This window comes from Cyanistes caeruleus, chromosome 18, assembly GCF_971803275.1.
Source record: "Cyanistes caeruleus chromosome 18, bCyaCae1.hap1.1, whole genome shotgun sequence".
Classification (NCBI taxonomy): Eukaryota; Metazoa; Chordata; class Aves; order Passeriformes; family Paridae; genus Cyanistes; species Cyanistes caeruleus.
In genome coordinates this window covers 3,277,766-3,293,040 of record NC_141718.1, presented here as the reverse complement: position 1 = coordinate 3,293,040, position 15,275 = coordinate 3,277,766, and the positions used below count along the sequence as shown (strand labels likewise).

At 38.0% G+C, this 15,275-nt stretch overlaps 1 protein-coding gene across 2 annotated transcripts in view; it reads right to left on the bottom strand.

Annotated features, from left to right (window-relative positions):
* The window catches only part of KNTC1 (kinetochore associated 1), a 31,207-nt gene that overhangs the window by 9,033 nt on the left and 6,899 nt on the right, over positions 1-15,275 (bottom strand). For both annotated transcript variants that reach the window (XM_086855399.1, XM_023937330.2), the window contains exons 17-48: positions 15,032-15,157; positions 14,849-14,938; positions 14,240-14,305; positions 13,850-13,911; positions 13,351-13,462; positions 12,505-12,648; positions 12,273-12,329; positions 12,089-12,190; positions 11,735-11,851; positions 11,125-11,268; positions 10,755-10,853; positions 10,243-10,346; positions 10,016-10,121; positions 9,514-9,648; positions 8,988-9,107; positions 8,595-8,664; positions 8,449-8,516; positions 7,777-8,069; positions 7,426-7,598; positions 7,146-7,243; positions 6,201-6,342; positions 5,682-5,738; positions 4,968-5,131; positions 4,384-4,491; positions 3,560-3,688; positions 2,983-3,099; positions 2,493-2,602; positions 2,072-2,276; positions 1,385-1,474; positions 1,016-1,187; positions 582-640; positions 229-445 (exon numbers count right to left, since the gene is read on the bottom strand). In XM_086855399.1, coding sequence (XP_086711525.1) covers positions 229-445; positions 582-640; positions 1,016-1,187; positions 1,385-1,474; positions 2,072-2,276; positions 2,493-2,602; positions 2,983-3,099; positions 3,560-3,688; positions 4,384-4,491; positions 4,968-5,131; positions 5,682-5,738; positions 6,201-6,342; positions 7,146-7,243; positions 7,426-7,598; positions 7,777-8,069; positions 8,449-8,516; positions 8,595-8,664; positions 8,988-9,107; positions 9,514-9,648; positions 10,016-10,121; positions 10,243-10,346; positions 10,755-10,853; positions 11,125-11,268; positions 11,735-11,851; positions 12,089-12,190; positions 12,273-12,329; positions 12,505-12,648; positions 13,351-13,462; positions 13,850-13,911; positions 14,240-14,305; positions 14,849-14,938; positions 15,032-15,157 — 3,856 coding nt within the window. The remainder of the gene's footprint in view (positions 1-228; positions 446-581; positions 641-1,015; positions 1,188-1,384; positions 1,475-2,071; positions 2,277-2,492; positions 2,603-2,982; positions 3,100-3,559; positions 3,689-4,383; positions 4,492-4,967; positions 5,132-5,681; positions 5,739-6,200; positions 6,343-7,145; positions 7,244-7,425; positions 7,599-7,776; positions 8,070-8,448; positions 8,517-8,594; positions 8,665-8,987; positions 9,108-9,513; positions 9,649-10,015; positions 10,122-10,242; positions 10,347-10,754; positions 10,854-11,124; positions 11,269-11,734; positions 11,852-12,088; positions 12,191-12,272; positions 12,330-12,504; positions 12,649-13,350; positions 13,463-13,849; positions 13,912-14,239; positions 14,306-14,848; positions 14,939-15,031; positions 15,158-15,275) is intronic.

The window sequence follows — 15,275 nt, the reverse complement described above, 5'->3', positions numbered from 1 at the left end:
AGATGGTGTGAACATGGAGAAACTTTTGGCAGGACAGCAACTATGATATCAAATGGATGTTTTTCTAACTTACTGCTCCCAGCTGGATGCAGGAGACAAATTCATTTTCATCCTCCAACTTTGCATGGTGTTATTCAGGATCAGTGAACAAATATTTGTTCCCACCCTCGCTCTGCTTGTCCCAAGCCTGTTCTCCCCCATTCCTTCCCCATCCCATTTGCAACTCACCTGTGGGGAATTCCTGGGCAATCTTGTGAGCCATGGCCACAGCCCACTCTGGGTTGACTATGGACAGCAAATAGGACTGAAGTGCCTGCACAGTTTTGACAGTTTCCTTGTTAACAACTGAGGTGCAGCCACTGGTTCTCATTTTGAGTATTTTTGGTTTCAGTTTTTTTTCAAAGACATGTCGAACTGCAGACATGTGGAAAGTATCCAGGGAAACCTGGAAAAATGGTAGAGTAAGAGTTGTCAGAGCTTCTACAGTGAGGCCAACATCATGCAAAAGAAAGATGGAAACTTCTCTTTTTAGGGTGTGGGGGAATAAGATTGAAATCAATTCCTTCAAGCTGTTACTTTACCTTCATTAGTTTGGAAATCAACAGAAGGGTTGGGAAGGTTTCCTCACTGAGCTCTGCAGCTGAAAAGGAAATGTTGCCTGTGAGAGTCTCACAATCCATTGGCAGCTCCCTCTGTGAAATTAAGCACTTCCAGTTTATTGGTGGATGGGGACCTCCATTGGGAGAGAAAGGATCTGATCCTAATTATCCCCACTGGGTTGGAAACTGGGATATGTGGATAAATTTTAGAGGTCTTAGGAGAGGATTTGAGGACAAACCCTGCACTGTATTTATCAGCTCCTCTGAGCAGCAATTTGGGAGCACAAGAAGTGCTTTCAGAAGTAGTTGTGATGAAGACTGCATTCATGAAGAATTACAGTTAATATATAACATAAACTGTGGCACTTTGAAAGTCAGAGATGGCAGAGAAAGGCAATTTGAGATCCTGAACTTACATATAATGTTCCAGAAACACTGGGCAGTTCTGAAGAACAGCAGGTGAAAGGGCAGCCTGGTGTGAGCAACTGGAGACAAGGCAATCATCTGCTCCAAAACATATTGGTGTTCTAGGTCCACTGGTGGAGAAATCCTTGTGTAAGATTTCAGATGTTTGAGGAGACTCAAAGCCTAGGAAAATAAAAAAGAAATCAGAAAATAGAAATGGCTGAGAAATTACTATAAATCACTCTTTAAAGGCTATTTTCTGAGGGAAAGATGTGTACATGGAATAATTAATTTAATTTCAACAGAGCTGAATAGCTCCATCAATAAATAGAGAAAGCAGAATCGGGGTGCCATTAGCAAGGTCACACATCTGGACACACCTGGCTCAGCTGGATGCTGGTGTTCTTCTCATCAGCACTTTGGATCACTCTCAGGACAATTTCCAGAGTTTCATAGTCATATGGATCCAGCTGTTCAAAATAACAATCTGTTTTATAAGCTCTTACATGATTTGTCTTATAAAAGCATACAAAAGTGTTGACTTTTCCCCAATTTTAGTACTAATTTCTGTTTCTTCAGTGTTATGTTAATACAGCACCATGACATAATTCTCTAAAACACTTTCTTAAATCCTAAAATAAGGCAGCAGGATTTTGCAAAGACCAAACAATTCAAACAATTCTGCTGAAAACAAACCCACAAACCCCAAAAAACTCACCCTACAAAAACCCCAACCTTCAAAAATACAAAATGAAACCCCAATCAAACAAAAACAACTCCAGCATATCATTTTTAGCCTCCAACTATTTTTAATGTAGAACTTTTCCAGTGTACTTAGAAGCTACTTTTTTGTTTAATTTTCTGTCTGGTTGTAGAGAAGCAGAAAACTGAAACTTAACATTTACAAGCTGTAAGAAAATTTGGAAAAAACACAACCTTTTCAGTTTCTGTGGAATTATTATTATATGTCATTCAAGTGACATGCAGCAATTTTTAGATGCAGATTCCAGGGAGGTGGCTGTGTTGTTTTTTTGTTTGTGTCTTTATTTTACTTTTTTTTTCTTTACCTTGTACAATATTCCACTGAGGCTCATGACCAGGTCTTTGGTGCTGCTCAGCAGAGGAATTATTTTTAGTGCTCTAGCCAGTAATGTGGAATGAGGTTGCTTCTCACTGCTTTCTGCAGAGTCATCTTCAACATCATTTGAGTTCTGGAGCAGGAGGGTTTCAATGCAAAGCTGCAGTGCAGCATCACTGTCCAGCATGAAAGTGCTAGGAAAAAACAAAACATGATTTTCTCTGTGAGCTTTGGTGTCATCAAAGATTTTCTTTCCTTAAGAATAAATTAATCCAGGGGCAGGATGTATTCTGAATAGCTTTTTTTTTTTTTTAAGGGAACAGTTTTATATTAATTAGGATTTATTTAAAGCAGACAGATTTCAGTGGCCATGGTTGATTTTACAGCAATTGATTTAATGGAATCAGTACCTGCAGTAATTCAAGATGAGATCTGTGTCTACTTCTGGGTTTTGTACCAGCACTCTTATGAGTTCTTTCTTCCTTATTGGTGGCTGTCTAAACACAGTCTCAAAAGAAATCTGCAGATAAAAACAAATTCATCTTCTTAAGAGAGTCTTTTAGACAACATCAAGACTAATTCCTTACACAGTGAAGCTTTGACTCCTTTTAGTTTCAATCCAGACACTTTCAGAGCAGGAAAAAGCAGTAGATTTGCTGATTATCCCCTGTGACAAATAATACTTTAAACTTCAATTTTCTTTTGCGGACCCTCAAATATTGCATTTTCATTTCTGATATTTATTTATGCAGACAAGCAGAAAGAAAAATCAAAAACAAAACCCTAACTTTGCTTACATTTGAACGGGAAATCTGTCTGAAAACTCATCCACATCTCAGATTATATTATTAACTGATTAGTTAATAAAACCCTAAAATAAGTAAATAAATAAAAACTTACACCAAATTTACCAAGCTGGATACCCCATTCTGCATCAATAACCAATTCCTGGAATTTTCTCTTTTCTTCTTCCTCACCATATTGGTCAGCAAGCTCTGCTCCCACCAGAGCTACTGCCTAGAATGAAGGAGAAGGGAAGTGAATACAAGTCTAATAAATAATCTGAAAATCCAGAATCTTGAGCTCTAAATCCTTAGAGGAACTTCAAATAACTCATAAATGATCCCACAACTGTGTAAAATGAAAACAAACCTCAGAGGTGTCAGGGCTACCCCACCTCCTGAGCTGGCAATTCAAAGGTGCTTTAAAATTAACTTTCTCTAAAATATTTTCCTAGCATTGTAGAAAGTAACACAAAAGGTACTTTTATCCAAAATATAACGTAGATCTAAATTCTGATGGGACCTGAAATAAATAATTTCCAGCTTTGGAATAAGTCATGATGAGGTTGAAAATCACATTCATATTGACAGCAGCTTCCCACTGTACAGAGGCAGCTCCTCTCCCAGGGCCCTAAATGAAGGATCTCTTTGACATTCTCTGTTTGCTGGAGAAACTCAAGGCCTTGGGAATTTACCGAAACTCTTCTGTAATTCTGCCAGGAATTGTTTATGATCTCCCACAACTTATTGAACATCTCTTCCTTGGGCAAAATGGTGCAATAGCCCAGGGCCAGGTTCTGATCGATGACACGAGAGTTGAACACCTGTGGTTTGGGAGAAAGAAAATGATAAACTTGAGGAATTTATTTAATTTCTTCAATAGGTCTCTTTGTAACAAGTGCAACACAGGAAAAATACTCCATAATTTAGATGTGTGTTTGGTCTTTAAGTTAGGGAGGAAAAAGAATAAAAATACATTTCAGGATTTAAAATTTAAAATCTGAATATACTGATGCCAGTCTGAAAGTCACTTGCCTTAGTATAAGCTGCCTTAGAAGATGGTAAATTGCAGGTTTTGCACAAAGCTTTTTAAAAACTCCCCACACCTAGGAAAACTACCAATCTAAAACAAACCCAGGATTTCAAGTGAGATAGAGAATACCTACAGATTCTAAAGGCCTTTACTGTCATTTGGAACCCTAAAGGATCCCCTAAAGGTGAGGCTTCCACTGTCCAGAATCTTCCAAGCAGAGCAAATTGAGCAGGAACACAGAACCCACAAGGGGCTCAAGGACTCTTTGAAAAAGGCTCTTCAGGGAGGTGGTTAAGACACCACTGCTAAAGGTGTTTAAAGATGTGGAGATGTGGTGCCTAGGACATGCTCTAGTGGTGGACTTGGCTTTAATTTAAGGATTGGGCTCCATGATCTCAGGGGTCTCTTCCAACTGAAACAATTCCATGTGACTGCCAGGTAGAGCAGAAGAAAGTGGCTCCCTCACCCTTCCCAGGGGATTCTTACCTTGTGTAGTAAGTTCAGGGCAGAGGTCCTGATTACTGAGCTGCTCCTCTGTTTCATAGCTATGAGGAAGCTTCTGGTTTCAGTGAGTAGCAGATCGCTCTCATGTGACTGTTGTGAAGAAAACAGCACCTAATTAAAAATAAAATTCTAAATCTTCAACTTCTTGTCATTTACAGTATAGTAGGAGGTGCTACAGTAATTGTATTTTCAGATTTATTTAAGGCCTTACAAAGTTTTCTTCTAGATAGGAAAAGGATTTCTGTTTTCCAAGTGCTTTTCAATTGAGGAATGGTTCTTGAATAGTCTCCTTGTGACTTTTCCCATACTAAACAATGGCAAAACAACATGAAAGAACAGAGTAAACCATTAACACTCATTCTAGTCTCTGCAGGAAGGCCAGGAATAAAAGTTCAGCTCTGAATGCACCTTGCAAAGTAAGAGGACCATGAAAAAGTAAGAGGACCAGCTCCTTTCACAAACTGACTCAACATCTGATCAAGTGGTGCTAATAGAAGGTCATGATGAGAGCCTTTCCCCTGCCTCCCAAATCCTTAGAGAACCACTCTAAACTTGCTAAAAGTCACCTTTTCACTCAGGGCCAGATCTGAGGTGTTTGAAATGCCATGCTGGAGGCAGGAGCCGAAGGCACAGACCGTGAGCTGCAGGGCCAGCTGGAACTGGCTGCACTCCAGCAGGTTCTGCACTGCTGCAGAGAAGGGAGATCCAACAGGCAGCAGGAAGTTGTGTCCTGTGAAATATTTTAAAAACAATCTCAGAAAGTAATTATGAAGCATATTGTTCTTGGAGTTAATCTAGAGCAGTTTCTCTTTTTTGTCATAAAAGTTATGACTCAGGATATGCCTTAGTTCCCTTTAAAACATAAATTTTCAAGGTTTTTAACTTAATACAGATTCCCATTTTAGTCCAAAGCATACAGATTTTTGACTAGAAGTTGTCTTCTTGGACAGGCCTTGATGATCTTCTCTCATAGTGGTAGAACTTTTGTCCTGAAGTACAAGTTTTGAGATGCTCAAAAATCCCATGGTGGAATGGTGGGAATTACCACCCAAACTAGTGACTTCTGTGCTGAACCAAACCACCCCCTAAAATCTGGCTGTAAGTGGAACATTTAGGCACCTGTGAAAACCCCCTGTGAGTCAGTCATGCTTGTGTAGGGTGAATTTAAACCTCATGTTTTCCAGCGGTCTGTTTAAACTTTCATTGTGGTGGATCTGCCCTCATGCCCCTGGAATTGGGTGATTTTTAAGGTCCTTTCCCACCCAAGCAGTGTGTGATACCTTCCATGAATGTTCTGTGTGCCAGGCTTTGAGACTCCAGGGGGTACAGCTTGCCCTCTGAAAGAGAGAAAATGTTCATCAGCAGTGTGCCAGGAACTCAGCAACACCAGCAAGTCTGGGAGAACCCTAAAAATACCACAGGACACAACACAAAATAGAGACACGTGAACCCCAAGAGCCATTTGCTGCTATTTTCAACTGTGCCTGCTCAGAATTTACTTTCAAGCAGGGAATATTTCCCAGACTCACAAAGGAATCCAACAGTTTTCAATAATTACTGTGTGTGTAAATCCCTTGGATGAGATAGTCAACATTAAACTCTTGATGTGTGGAAAGATGAACCAAACCCAAAGTCATCTTTCCATTCTCTACCCCCTGATGGGTATTTCTACCATGAGTTTGTCTGAGATTTCTGAGGCGGTAATTTCCACACGCAAGATGAATTATTTGTATTTCTAGATAAAATCAGTAAGAAACATAGATTTTCTATTGTCTCAATATTAAGGAGAGCAAGCTTACCATAAATAGGCAGAACAGCAGAAGTGAGTTCATATGCAACTGGAAGAGATGTCTGAGGATCCAGGACTATCCCATCTTCTTTAAAGAAATCATCATATGTCCACTCTTTATAAGGATCTTTATCTCCTCCAGAAGATGTTGTCTAAGTAAGAACATTGTCAAAAGTACACACAAGAAAAAGCAGAGTTAATGAGTCCACTAACAGGTTTCTGTTTTGGAATACAGGAATAGAACATGATGTTCTATTTGAAAGTAGTAATTCTGTTAAATGGCCAATGGCAATAAATCCATTTCCTACCCACAGTGGCGACATTTGTCTTTCATGTTGCAGTTGTTTAGTTGTAAAGCCAAAATGCACTCTTATTCAATTTAATGGAGGCTTTCATAAACATTCTTGGCCAAATATTATAAGCAAACATTTTGCAAATGGACCATTTTCTAGAAAAATAATATTTTGTGGATAAACAAGCCCAGCCACTCTGCTCTACTCCACTCCAGCTGTAAGAGCCCATTCATTTCAAGTAGCCTAAAGCACTGCTTGACCTAAACAGAAAACAAAGCTGCTATTCAAGAGCTTGATCAACTTAAAGTTTTACAGAACTCTTGGGAAAGCTTCCACATAATACATTCATTTAAAAAACAAACCCTCTCTGCCATACTTTCAAGTCAGCTCTCTGCCAGTCCTGGCAGGAGCTGTTTGATAAAAATCACTATTTTCAGCAGTATTTATTATACTGAAATGTAAGTGGAGAATGCTACTTGTGCTTGTCCCACAGCTGCACTGCTTTCAGGACTCAAATCAGTTTATTCTTTAAGCTGAAGAGCACACAAATTCTAGGAAATTTTTATTTGTGGATTTTTTTTGTTGTTGTTGGCTTTTTGATTAAAGAGTGCTGGAGAAATGAGAGGGAAAATAATACATAGAGTGAACAGCACAGAAAATACCTCTGCTGTAAATTCATAGTTGTCCATTTGGCACTGTCCATAAATTTCCTTGGCAAGTGAAGTATATTTACAGAGTTCCAGACAATCCAGCACTAAATCTGTAAAAAATATTAAGATCATTAGCAGGAATGGAAGGTTTGTCTGTCCAATTAAAAGGAAACAATATTGCAGCACTGATTTTCATAGATGCAGATCTAGAAATTCACTTGGTTTTCAGGTTTATTGAACACTGCTTGGAAAGCTGGACTCCCAACATGAGGGAAATGGGAACAGGAATTACCTGGACTGCACAGTGTGGCTGCTTGGCCAGCCAGCTCATGGATCACTGCTGGAAGATCCATCCCATCAGGAGTGATCATTGGAACATCAGCTCCCAGCATATGGCAAAGCCTTTGACACACTGCAAACAGCAGCTTCCCTGTCTTTCCATTCCAGCTGTTTTCATAGAACTCCCTATTAGGAAAGAGAAGGATGTTAAAAAGCCAGTAGTTCTTAGGGCTTTTACATAATTCTGTTCTAATTGTTTAATTAAAACAACCTTTCCTTTGCTCTACATAACTCAAAAAAATGGCAGAAATGTTTCAGAAAAGCCCATTAAAAGTGATGATCTTGAAAAGTTCTGCAGTTTTACCTGCATATATTGACAGCCACTTCTACTTTTCCATCATCCAGGGCCCTCAAGGCCAATTTTTCTCCCAGTTCATGCTCTGAGACTCTCAGGAGCAAAGCCAGTCTGTACAACCTGGATTCAGTGGTAGGGCTTTTGGGCTTGCCACATTTTGAATTACAATTCGCTGCTTGCACATTTCTAGACTTGGATGCAGATCTGACACGTTCGTAAGAGCTTATGTGATCCTCAAGAAGAGCAGATATCAGTGAAGGGTTCCTGTATTCCTCATCTGAGAGAAAGATATCAAAATACTTCTGCAACAACAACAACAACAAAAAAATATATTTGTATCCATGTAACTTCCTTTAAATAGTTTTTTTTTAACCTGCTGTCCTGAGATCTTAATAAATTCTTACAGCACTCTATCATGAACTCTTTGAAGTATTAATAATTAAGGCTTTAGTGAGAGTATCTAATTTTTGGTTTAAATAGACAACTGAGTTCTAATTGGGAACTGTTCCAGACTAGATTAAATTGCTAGATTAGCCTTAGGATCAATTTCAAGTCAATAATAAAAGCAACATTTTCACGCATGTTGTAAATACAATTAGTTTTTAACATGATCCATGTGATAAGAACAATTGGAGTAACTACAGTAAATCAAAAGGGATTTAAAACAATAAAAATACCCACCTGCAGGGTAGCAAGTGTTTCAAACATCTTTAGGTTTTCTTCACATTCACATTTCTTCACGGGATTGTCTGTTGGAGGAGAAAAACAATTCCATTTTGATTCCATTTACACAAGGAAGAGATAAGATGTTGAAGTTGTACCTTTACCTTTTTGAATGCTGAACCAGAATTTAAGGACTTCCACCAGTGTCTTAGTCATAAACATTTGTGTTTTTTGCTGCAGGAAAGGAAGAGATTTGGTTTTTGTTGTTAAAATGTTGCCAGAACAGACTTGGGCTTCAGCTCTTGAAGTACAATGTAATATTCCACAAACTTCTTAAGCAACAATTACCAAGTCTGAGGTACAGCCAGTTGAAAAGCAAAGGAAAACGAAGTTATTTTATATATTAATCCCTTATAGAGCTCTTGGGAAACAGTAAATATTAATAGGTGTAATATGTGTTTATTCCCCAGTCTGTTAGCTCTCACAGGAAATATTTATACCTCTCCCTTTTCAGAATAACTTGTGTGCACACTTTGTGGTGTGAAAAGCCTCTGTACCTCTTCAGGATCATCTGCTCTGTTCTGTAACGCCAGTCTTCCCCACAGAGTCAGTCTCTCTGCAACTTCCTCAGCCTTAGCAAGAGGCAGAGATTTTAACAAAGTCAGAGATTCCTCTCCCTGAAGGGAGAAAAAAACCCAAAATTAGAACAGAAATAATAAAAAGGAAAGGGCATTTGCTTTTGGAAAAGCTGAGTTATGTGTACGTTCTTGTTGTGATGCAATGGCTGCACAATGGCCATGAGGGTAAGCAAGAACAATACATAAAAATATGTGGAGACTTCAGTTCCAAACTCATCTGATCATAACTTTCACCCTATCTTGCCATAAAAGAAGGATAAAGCTCTTACAAAGAACTCATTTTCAATGCTAAACACAGGCAGTTATGTGTCAAATGAATAATTTGAATTAAAAATACGTATACAAACTGCTTACAAGATTTCAGCAATACAACTTGCCCCTGTTTTGTCAAGATGCTTCAGTGTCTGTAAATTGCAGGATCAACTGCCACAAGGTATTTCCCTACCCTTTCTTTGTCAATCAGGTCCATCATCCTCAGGAAGTAGACCTCCCCAGTGGGCAGCATGTAGGCTTCCACAATTTTCAAGGCATCCTCCAAGCAAGTAGGGGTATCTTGTTTGAGAATGTATCTCACAAGCCTCTGTAAGAAGAAAACAGAGATGGACTTTAGTTGGTTGATGTTCAGGAAAACAAAGAAATTAGTTCACACTACTTTACCAATAGAATTGTTCAGTTTGTATCAAGCAAGTTACCTGGAAGCTTAAAACTTTTATCTAGAGAAAAGCTGACTAAAGTGTAACTGGGAGAAAACAGGGCCTGGGGACTGAATTAGCTTGGGAGCTCTGAAAATTTGTCTGGTTCCTCAGGATATCAAGGAACTTCTCCAGAAATACTCATGTTTTCTCCTAATGAAGGGGAGATGTTAAAAGAACCCCAGATTGTAAAAAAGAATCACCAGGTGCTGTTCACTGAGACCTTTGGAGAAATCTAAAGTCCTGCTAACTTACCATTATCATCTGCTTGTCCTTTAAAAGATTGGTATCTCTTATCCCATAGGCTCTCAAAAGCTTCTTCATCTCCATCAGTCGGTAACTTTCCTCCAGTAGCTTCACTCTGGGGACAAATTCAAGCATCATTAACTCCTTTGCTACCCCCAGCTATGGGATTTAACCATCACACCACCTCAGACACACAGTATTTCCCTAGCCAAGGGTAGCCTGTGGATGCTGCTTACTTGACATGATTCATTTCCAGGTGCTGTTTGACCAGCTGCTCCACTGCTGCACTCCATGGCACCACAGCTCCGTGCATTATCTGCAGGACTGCATCAAATTTCAGCTGCAAAAGGGACACAAACAGCTCACTTTTCAAAATAAGCTTCAAAGTAGTCCCTAGAAACATTGTTCACATGTGACTGATCCTTTAGGCAATCTGCACTTGCATAAAGGGCATTTATTGCCATCATATGATGTGTCAAGTTTGATTAGAAAATGCTAGCAGTCATTTATGACACTGTGGTCTCATACATATTAAAATTGGTGAGTTTTCCATGTGATGACATCACAACTACAATTATATCCTCAAAAAACATCGCAGGGGAGATGACTAAAATAGAATAAGAGGACAACACACTATTTTCTCCTCACAGCACTCATTAAAAATGTCCTCAGAGAATTATGTAAAAATAATGTTTTCTCTGAACTGATGTGTTGGAGTCACTAGATGCCTTTCAAAAAATGTACTTACATCTGTGTCAGAGATGCAGCCAATGACAGCCACTGCCTTGGCCTCCCAAGCAGTTTCAAACACTGAAATAGATCGTGTCCTGCAACGCTCCAGCAAATCCTGTGTGTTTTGATAAAGGTGATTAGAACATTTGAAATCAGAAAAGATAGGAGTATCTTATAATATGAACAAAATTGTAAAGTTTTCTGGTCATTAAGGGATTGATACATAACTGAAATAGTAACTATCATTAAGTTCATTGACAGCAATAGGATTAATCTAAATTTAAGCTGGGCCTAAAATTCAGTTGTAAATTCAAATGTTCACTGGACTTGGTTTCTGCTTTCTGATGTTGAAATAGCTTCCTTCAAAAGGAAGAAAATATGGATACCTTGACATACTGTAGAAGCAACTCATCTTTTTGTAGGTTGTGCTCACACAGGTAGGGTTTAATACACTTCTCCAAAATTGATGGGACAAGCTCTGGTGCCAAAATTTTATCAAGCATGCGAAAGACAATAGTGGTTGCATTTTCCTGGGAAGCAGGTGGGAAAAAGCCATGTTAGAACATCAGATGTCAGTGCAAGGCCATTTACATTTCTGATACATAATCCAACATCCAGAGGCCACTGAAATCAACTGAAAGATTTCCAGAGCAAGAATCCCTCTTTAGCTCAAATAAACCCTTTCATTTACAAAGCTTTTCTTGTTCAGCTGTACTTTCAATTTCTCTGTTGCCAATCTTTGTTCCACAGTATATGATCTGTAACAACCTGCATTACCATGGAGTTTGAGCCACACCTTCTCACAGTCTTATATTAATAACCTGAGTTGAAAGAAAATTTGTAACACAAGTTATCAAATAGTCTTAGCTTATGAATGGAAATTTAACCAACATCGATCAGACTCCTCTTTTGTCTGACTTTAAATTACATGCAATAAGATTCTTCTCCTTTTTAGAAGAAACTGAAAACCACTTTTTCAAGTGTCTGCAGGGTTACCTTTTCAAAATCACAGAATGCCAGCCTGCAGTTGTATTTTCTGTACAGATTTCTCAATTCTTGTAAATCATTTACCAGCTTCTTTAACCTCTTTATCTCTTCACAGTCACCACACCTCTGAAACAGTGTTGAGAAGTGAAATGTTAGGAGACAAGACTATTAAGAGGCTGTCATCAACTTTTTTTAAAATCTTTAACCACAAGAAAATTGGAACTTGGTTCTTTCTTTTCATGGAAAAAAGTCAATCTTCACCAAATCCACCAGTGACCTAATAATCATTCACTCCAGCTCTAGCACACAGCATCTGTTTGAAGTTTCTTAGTAACTAATTCTTATTTCTGTTACATTTCTTACCAAAGGAGTCCACTTGCCAAAAGCTGTCACTCCCAGTTCACCTTGATTTTTACTTGTAAAAAATATTTCTGCCACTTGGAGTCCATTTTCAGGCCAGTTTGCCTGTCCAAAATAATTGATATTAGCAAACTATATTATACATCTATAAATACAAGATATACCAAGTTTCTGAAGTGTGATTTACCTTGTCAGTTAATTCAAGGTTTCGAGCAGCTTGTTCCAGCCATTTTGCTAATATTTTCTGGAAAACACAGTTATAAGTAGAGTTATGTTATCTATCAAAGCAAAATTTGCCATTAGAAACTTCTTTCGAAAGAAATAATTTCAAATATAAACTCTAGGGAAAGGAATCCATGGATTCTGGAGGTCTGACAGTAAAGTCATCTTAATATTTACAGTTCTTAAGTCAGTCTCACCTGTCCATCTGGCACAGCACTTTTTGAGAAGGGGATCACAAAATTTTTAAGCCAAACACAAAGTTCCTTCAAAGGAGCAGTGAAATGGATGGCATTGAGCAAATCCCTCAGCATTTTCTCATCAAAGCTGCTTTCAAAATCAGCCTAAAATATTAAACCAGAACAATTATAGATCCATGCAGTATATGTGCATCTGATACTCTGTAGAGCTGTTCCACTAATAGGAAGAGCCAGTAAATTTCACAAACAGAAAATGTCAGTAGTCATAGACAGAAATTAATATGCCTGTTCAGTAAAACTACAGCTTGGTCTTTTTAAATAATTGAAGGAATTTCTTTATAAATCCCACTGCTCTATTCCTTTCAGACTTGTTCTATAGTTTTGTCTTATTGAGAAAACAACAGACATGGAACGGAAAGTCTTGCACTAAAAAATAAAACAGCAGCACACAGGCACTATCTTAAATACGTCATCCAGAGTAAGGAGTCTGTGTAATCATTTTTCAAGGATTTTAAGGTAGACAGCAAATGTCTACTTAAAAATTCTGAGAGCTGTGCTTGCAAGAAAGTGAATGGAAGATTACAAGAACTGCAGAATAAATCAAATTGCCATGACTTAGAAATTATTTCTGACATCAGAAATAGCAGTTTATTCCTAAATCAATAAGGAGTTCAGCCTCCTAAGCATCCAGGTGAACAGGTAATCATTATGGTAATTGATGAGATTCTGCCATGGACCTTTGCTTCTCTGAGGAGCTGTTTTGTAACAGCTCCTGTGAAATTAGGCTGGAAAATTGAAGAGATTTAACTCTCTCAATAAATCCCAGAGATGTCTGTGCCACCTCACCTGATGCCTAAGCCAGAGGTACTGTGCACAAGCCAAATTTCCTTCTTCCAGCTGAAAAACAATAATCTTGAACATGTCCTCATTATTCAGGAATTCTGTCCAAGCAATGCCACTAAAAGTGAGAGAAGGAAGAGAAGCTTCGTTAAACATCATCATCAAAGGAACTGGGGGGAGAATTCCAAAGCTTTTCTACCTAGTGCTGGATGTTGTAAGAAACAACAGAAGTGGTGCTTTGTGTTTGTATAAAATCATAATCCCTCCTATACATATTGAACAACAAAAAAAATCTAAGTATTCGTGCAACAGATAATTTGTGTTTTCAACATACAGGACAACTCCTCTGCATTCTCCCTTCTCCACAGCATAGGATGCGAAACTTCAGGCAGAGAAGGAAGAGCTTGAAGTTTAATGAATTCATATTAAAAAACTAAAATCATCTTAATTTACGTGGTACAGGCTTAACAATCACAATTAAATTTCCTTTAAATCTTAAACAAACCTGAATTTCTCTAGTCCAAAAGCTTCACAGAATGTTGTAAGCCTTGCCTGAGCTCTCAATACCTAAATGCAGATGAGATTTAAGGTTAATATCTGGCTTAATATGTTGTTACATTACATGATTAGAGCACAGATTCTCCTTGAAGGCAGACAAGGCCAGTTTACAACAGGACTAAACAAAATAGAATACCTAAAAGTACTTTAAAAAAGGTTCCACCTTCAATTTATGGAGTCATTACTGTGCTTCTCTTTCATACTATAAAATATATTTTTGTTTAGACTTTTAAAAAATTCAGTAGGGATTTATGGTTACAATTTGAATTTACAGTTTGTAAAACTCTACATTACAATTGTTTATAGAATACTGCAGATCCAAGAAATTTGTGCTCACCTCAGCTATGGATACTGGAGCCCCATCAGATGGTGGAGCATTGGTTCTATTATCTTTCTTCAAGATCTGAAAAAAGGACATGAGGGGGTTTGGGCTGACAAGTCCAGAGAGGACTGTGAGAGCAGTAAAGACAGGAGCAAAAAGTCAGGATTTCTGTAAATTGAGATTTTACAATGTTAGATTGGATCTAACCTGATCCAGTCTAATCTGGTTGGATTTCTGCAAGGATGGAGGATCAGACACATAATGTGTATCTCTCTGGTTCTGTTTGATAAGACTAAAATAAAGAAAACCAAAAAGGTGACCTACTTTGAGCTTTAGTTTAAAAATTAATATTTTAAAGGTACTTAAAAAAACTGCTACTCAAAACTAAACCATGCTTTCTGATGCAAAAATAAAACAGTGAGCTCTTTTTTGCCCTTGAGCAATACCAAGAAGGAGGTTGGAACAAGACTTACTGCTTCTTCATGGCTGGTTACATAGGATTTATAATGCCTTTAGTTTTGCCTTTTGGAATGACTGTAACTGGTTTGTGCCCTTCTCAAGTTGCACAGAAGGGTAGAAGAGAAGTTGAAGAGTAGAAGAAATAGAAACAAATAAACCCCTTACTCTGATTTTAGCATAATTCAGCATTTCTCGGGTGGTTTCATACAGTGGCCACGGAGCATTTATGCAGTAATTCACAACAAACTGGTTGTCCTGTTTGCATAAGGAAATAACTGAAATGAATTACAAGATCCTTTATAATTTGAATTGCTTTAGTAGGGAAAGAGGGTAGAAATAAAAACAAACCTGAATTTTTTGCAAATTTTCTTTGGCTTCATTGCCAAGATCCAATAAGGCTTCCTGGCCATAACTCCCAAGAGAGGCTGAAGCCAGTTTCTCTAAAATGGTGTTTGCTTTTACTTTGTATACAAGCTGTTTAAAAATAATACAAGTATGGTGAGTTATTTTATAAGGTAACATTCCACTGCCTTGGTAATATTTGTAATATTTTTAATACTTTCTATTGGACTATAGGGCAAGAACCTGACTC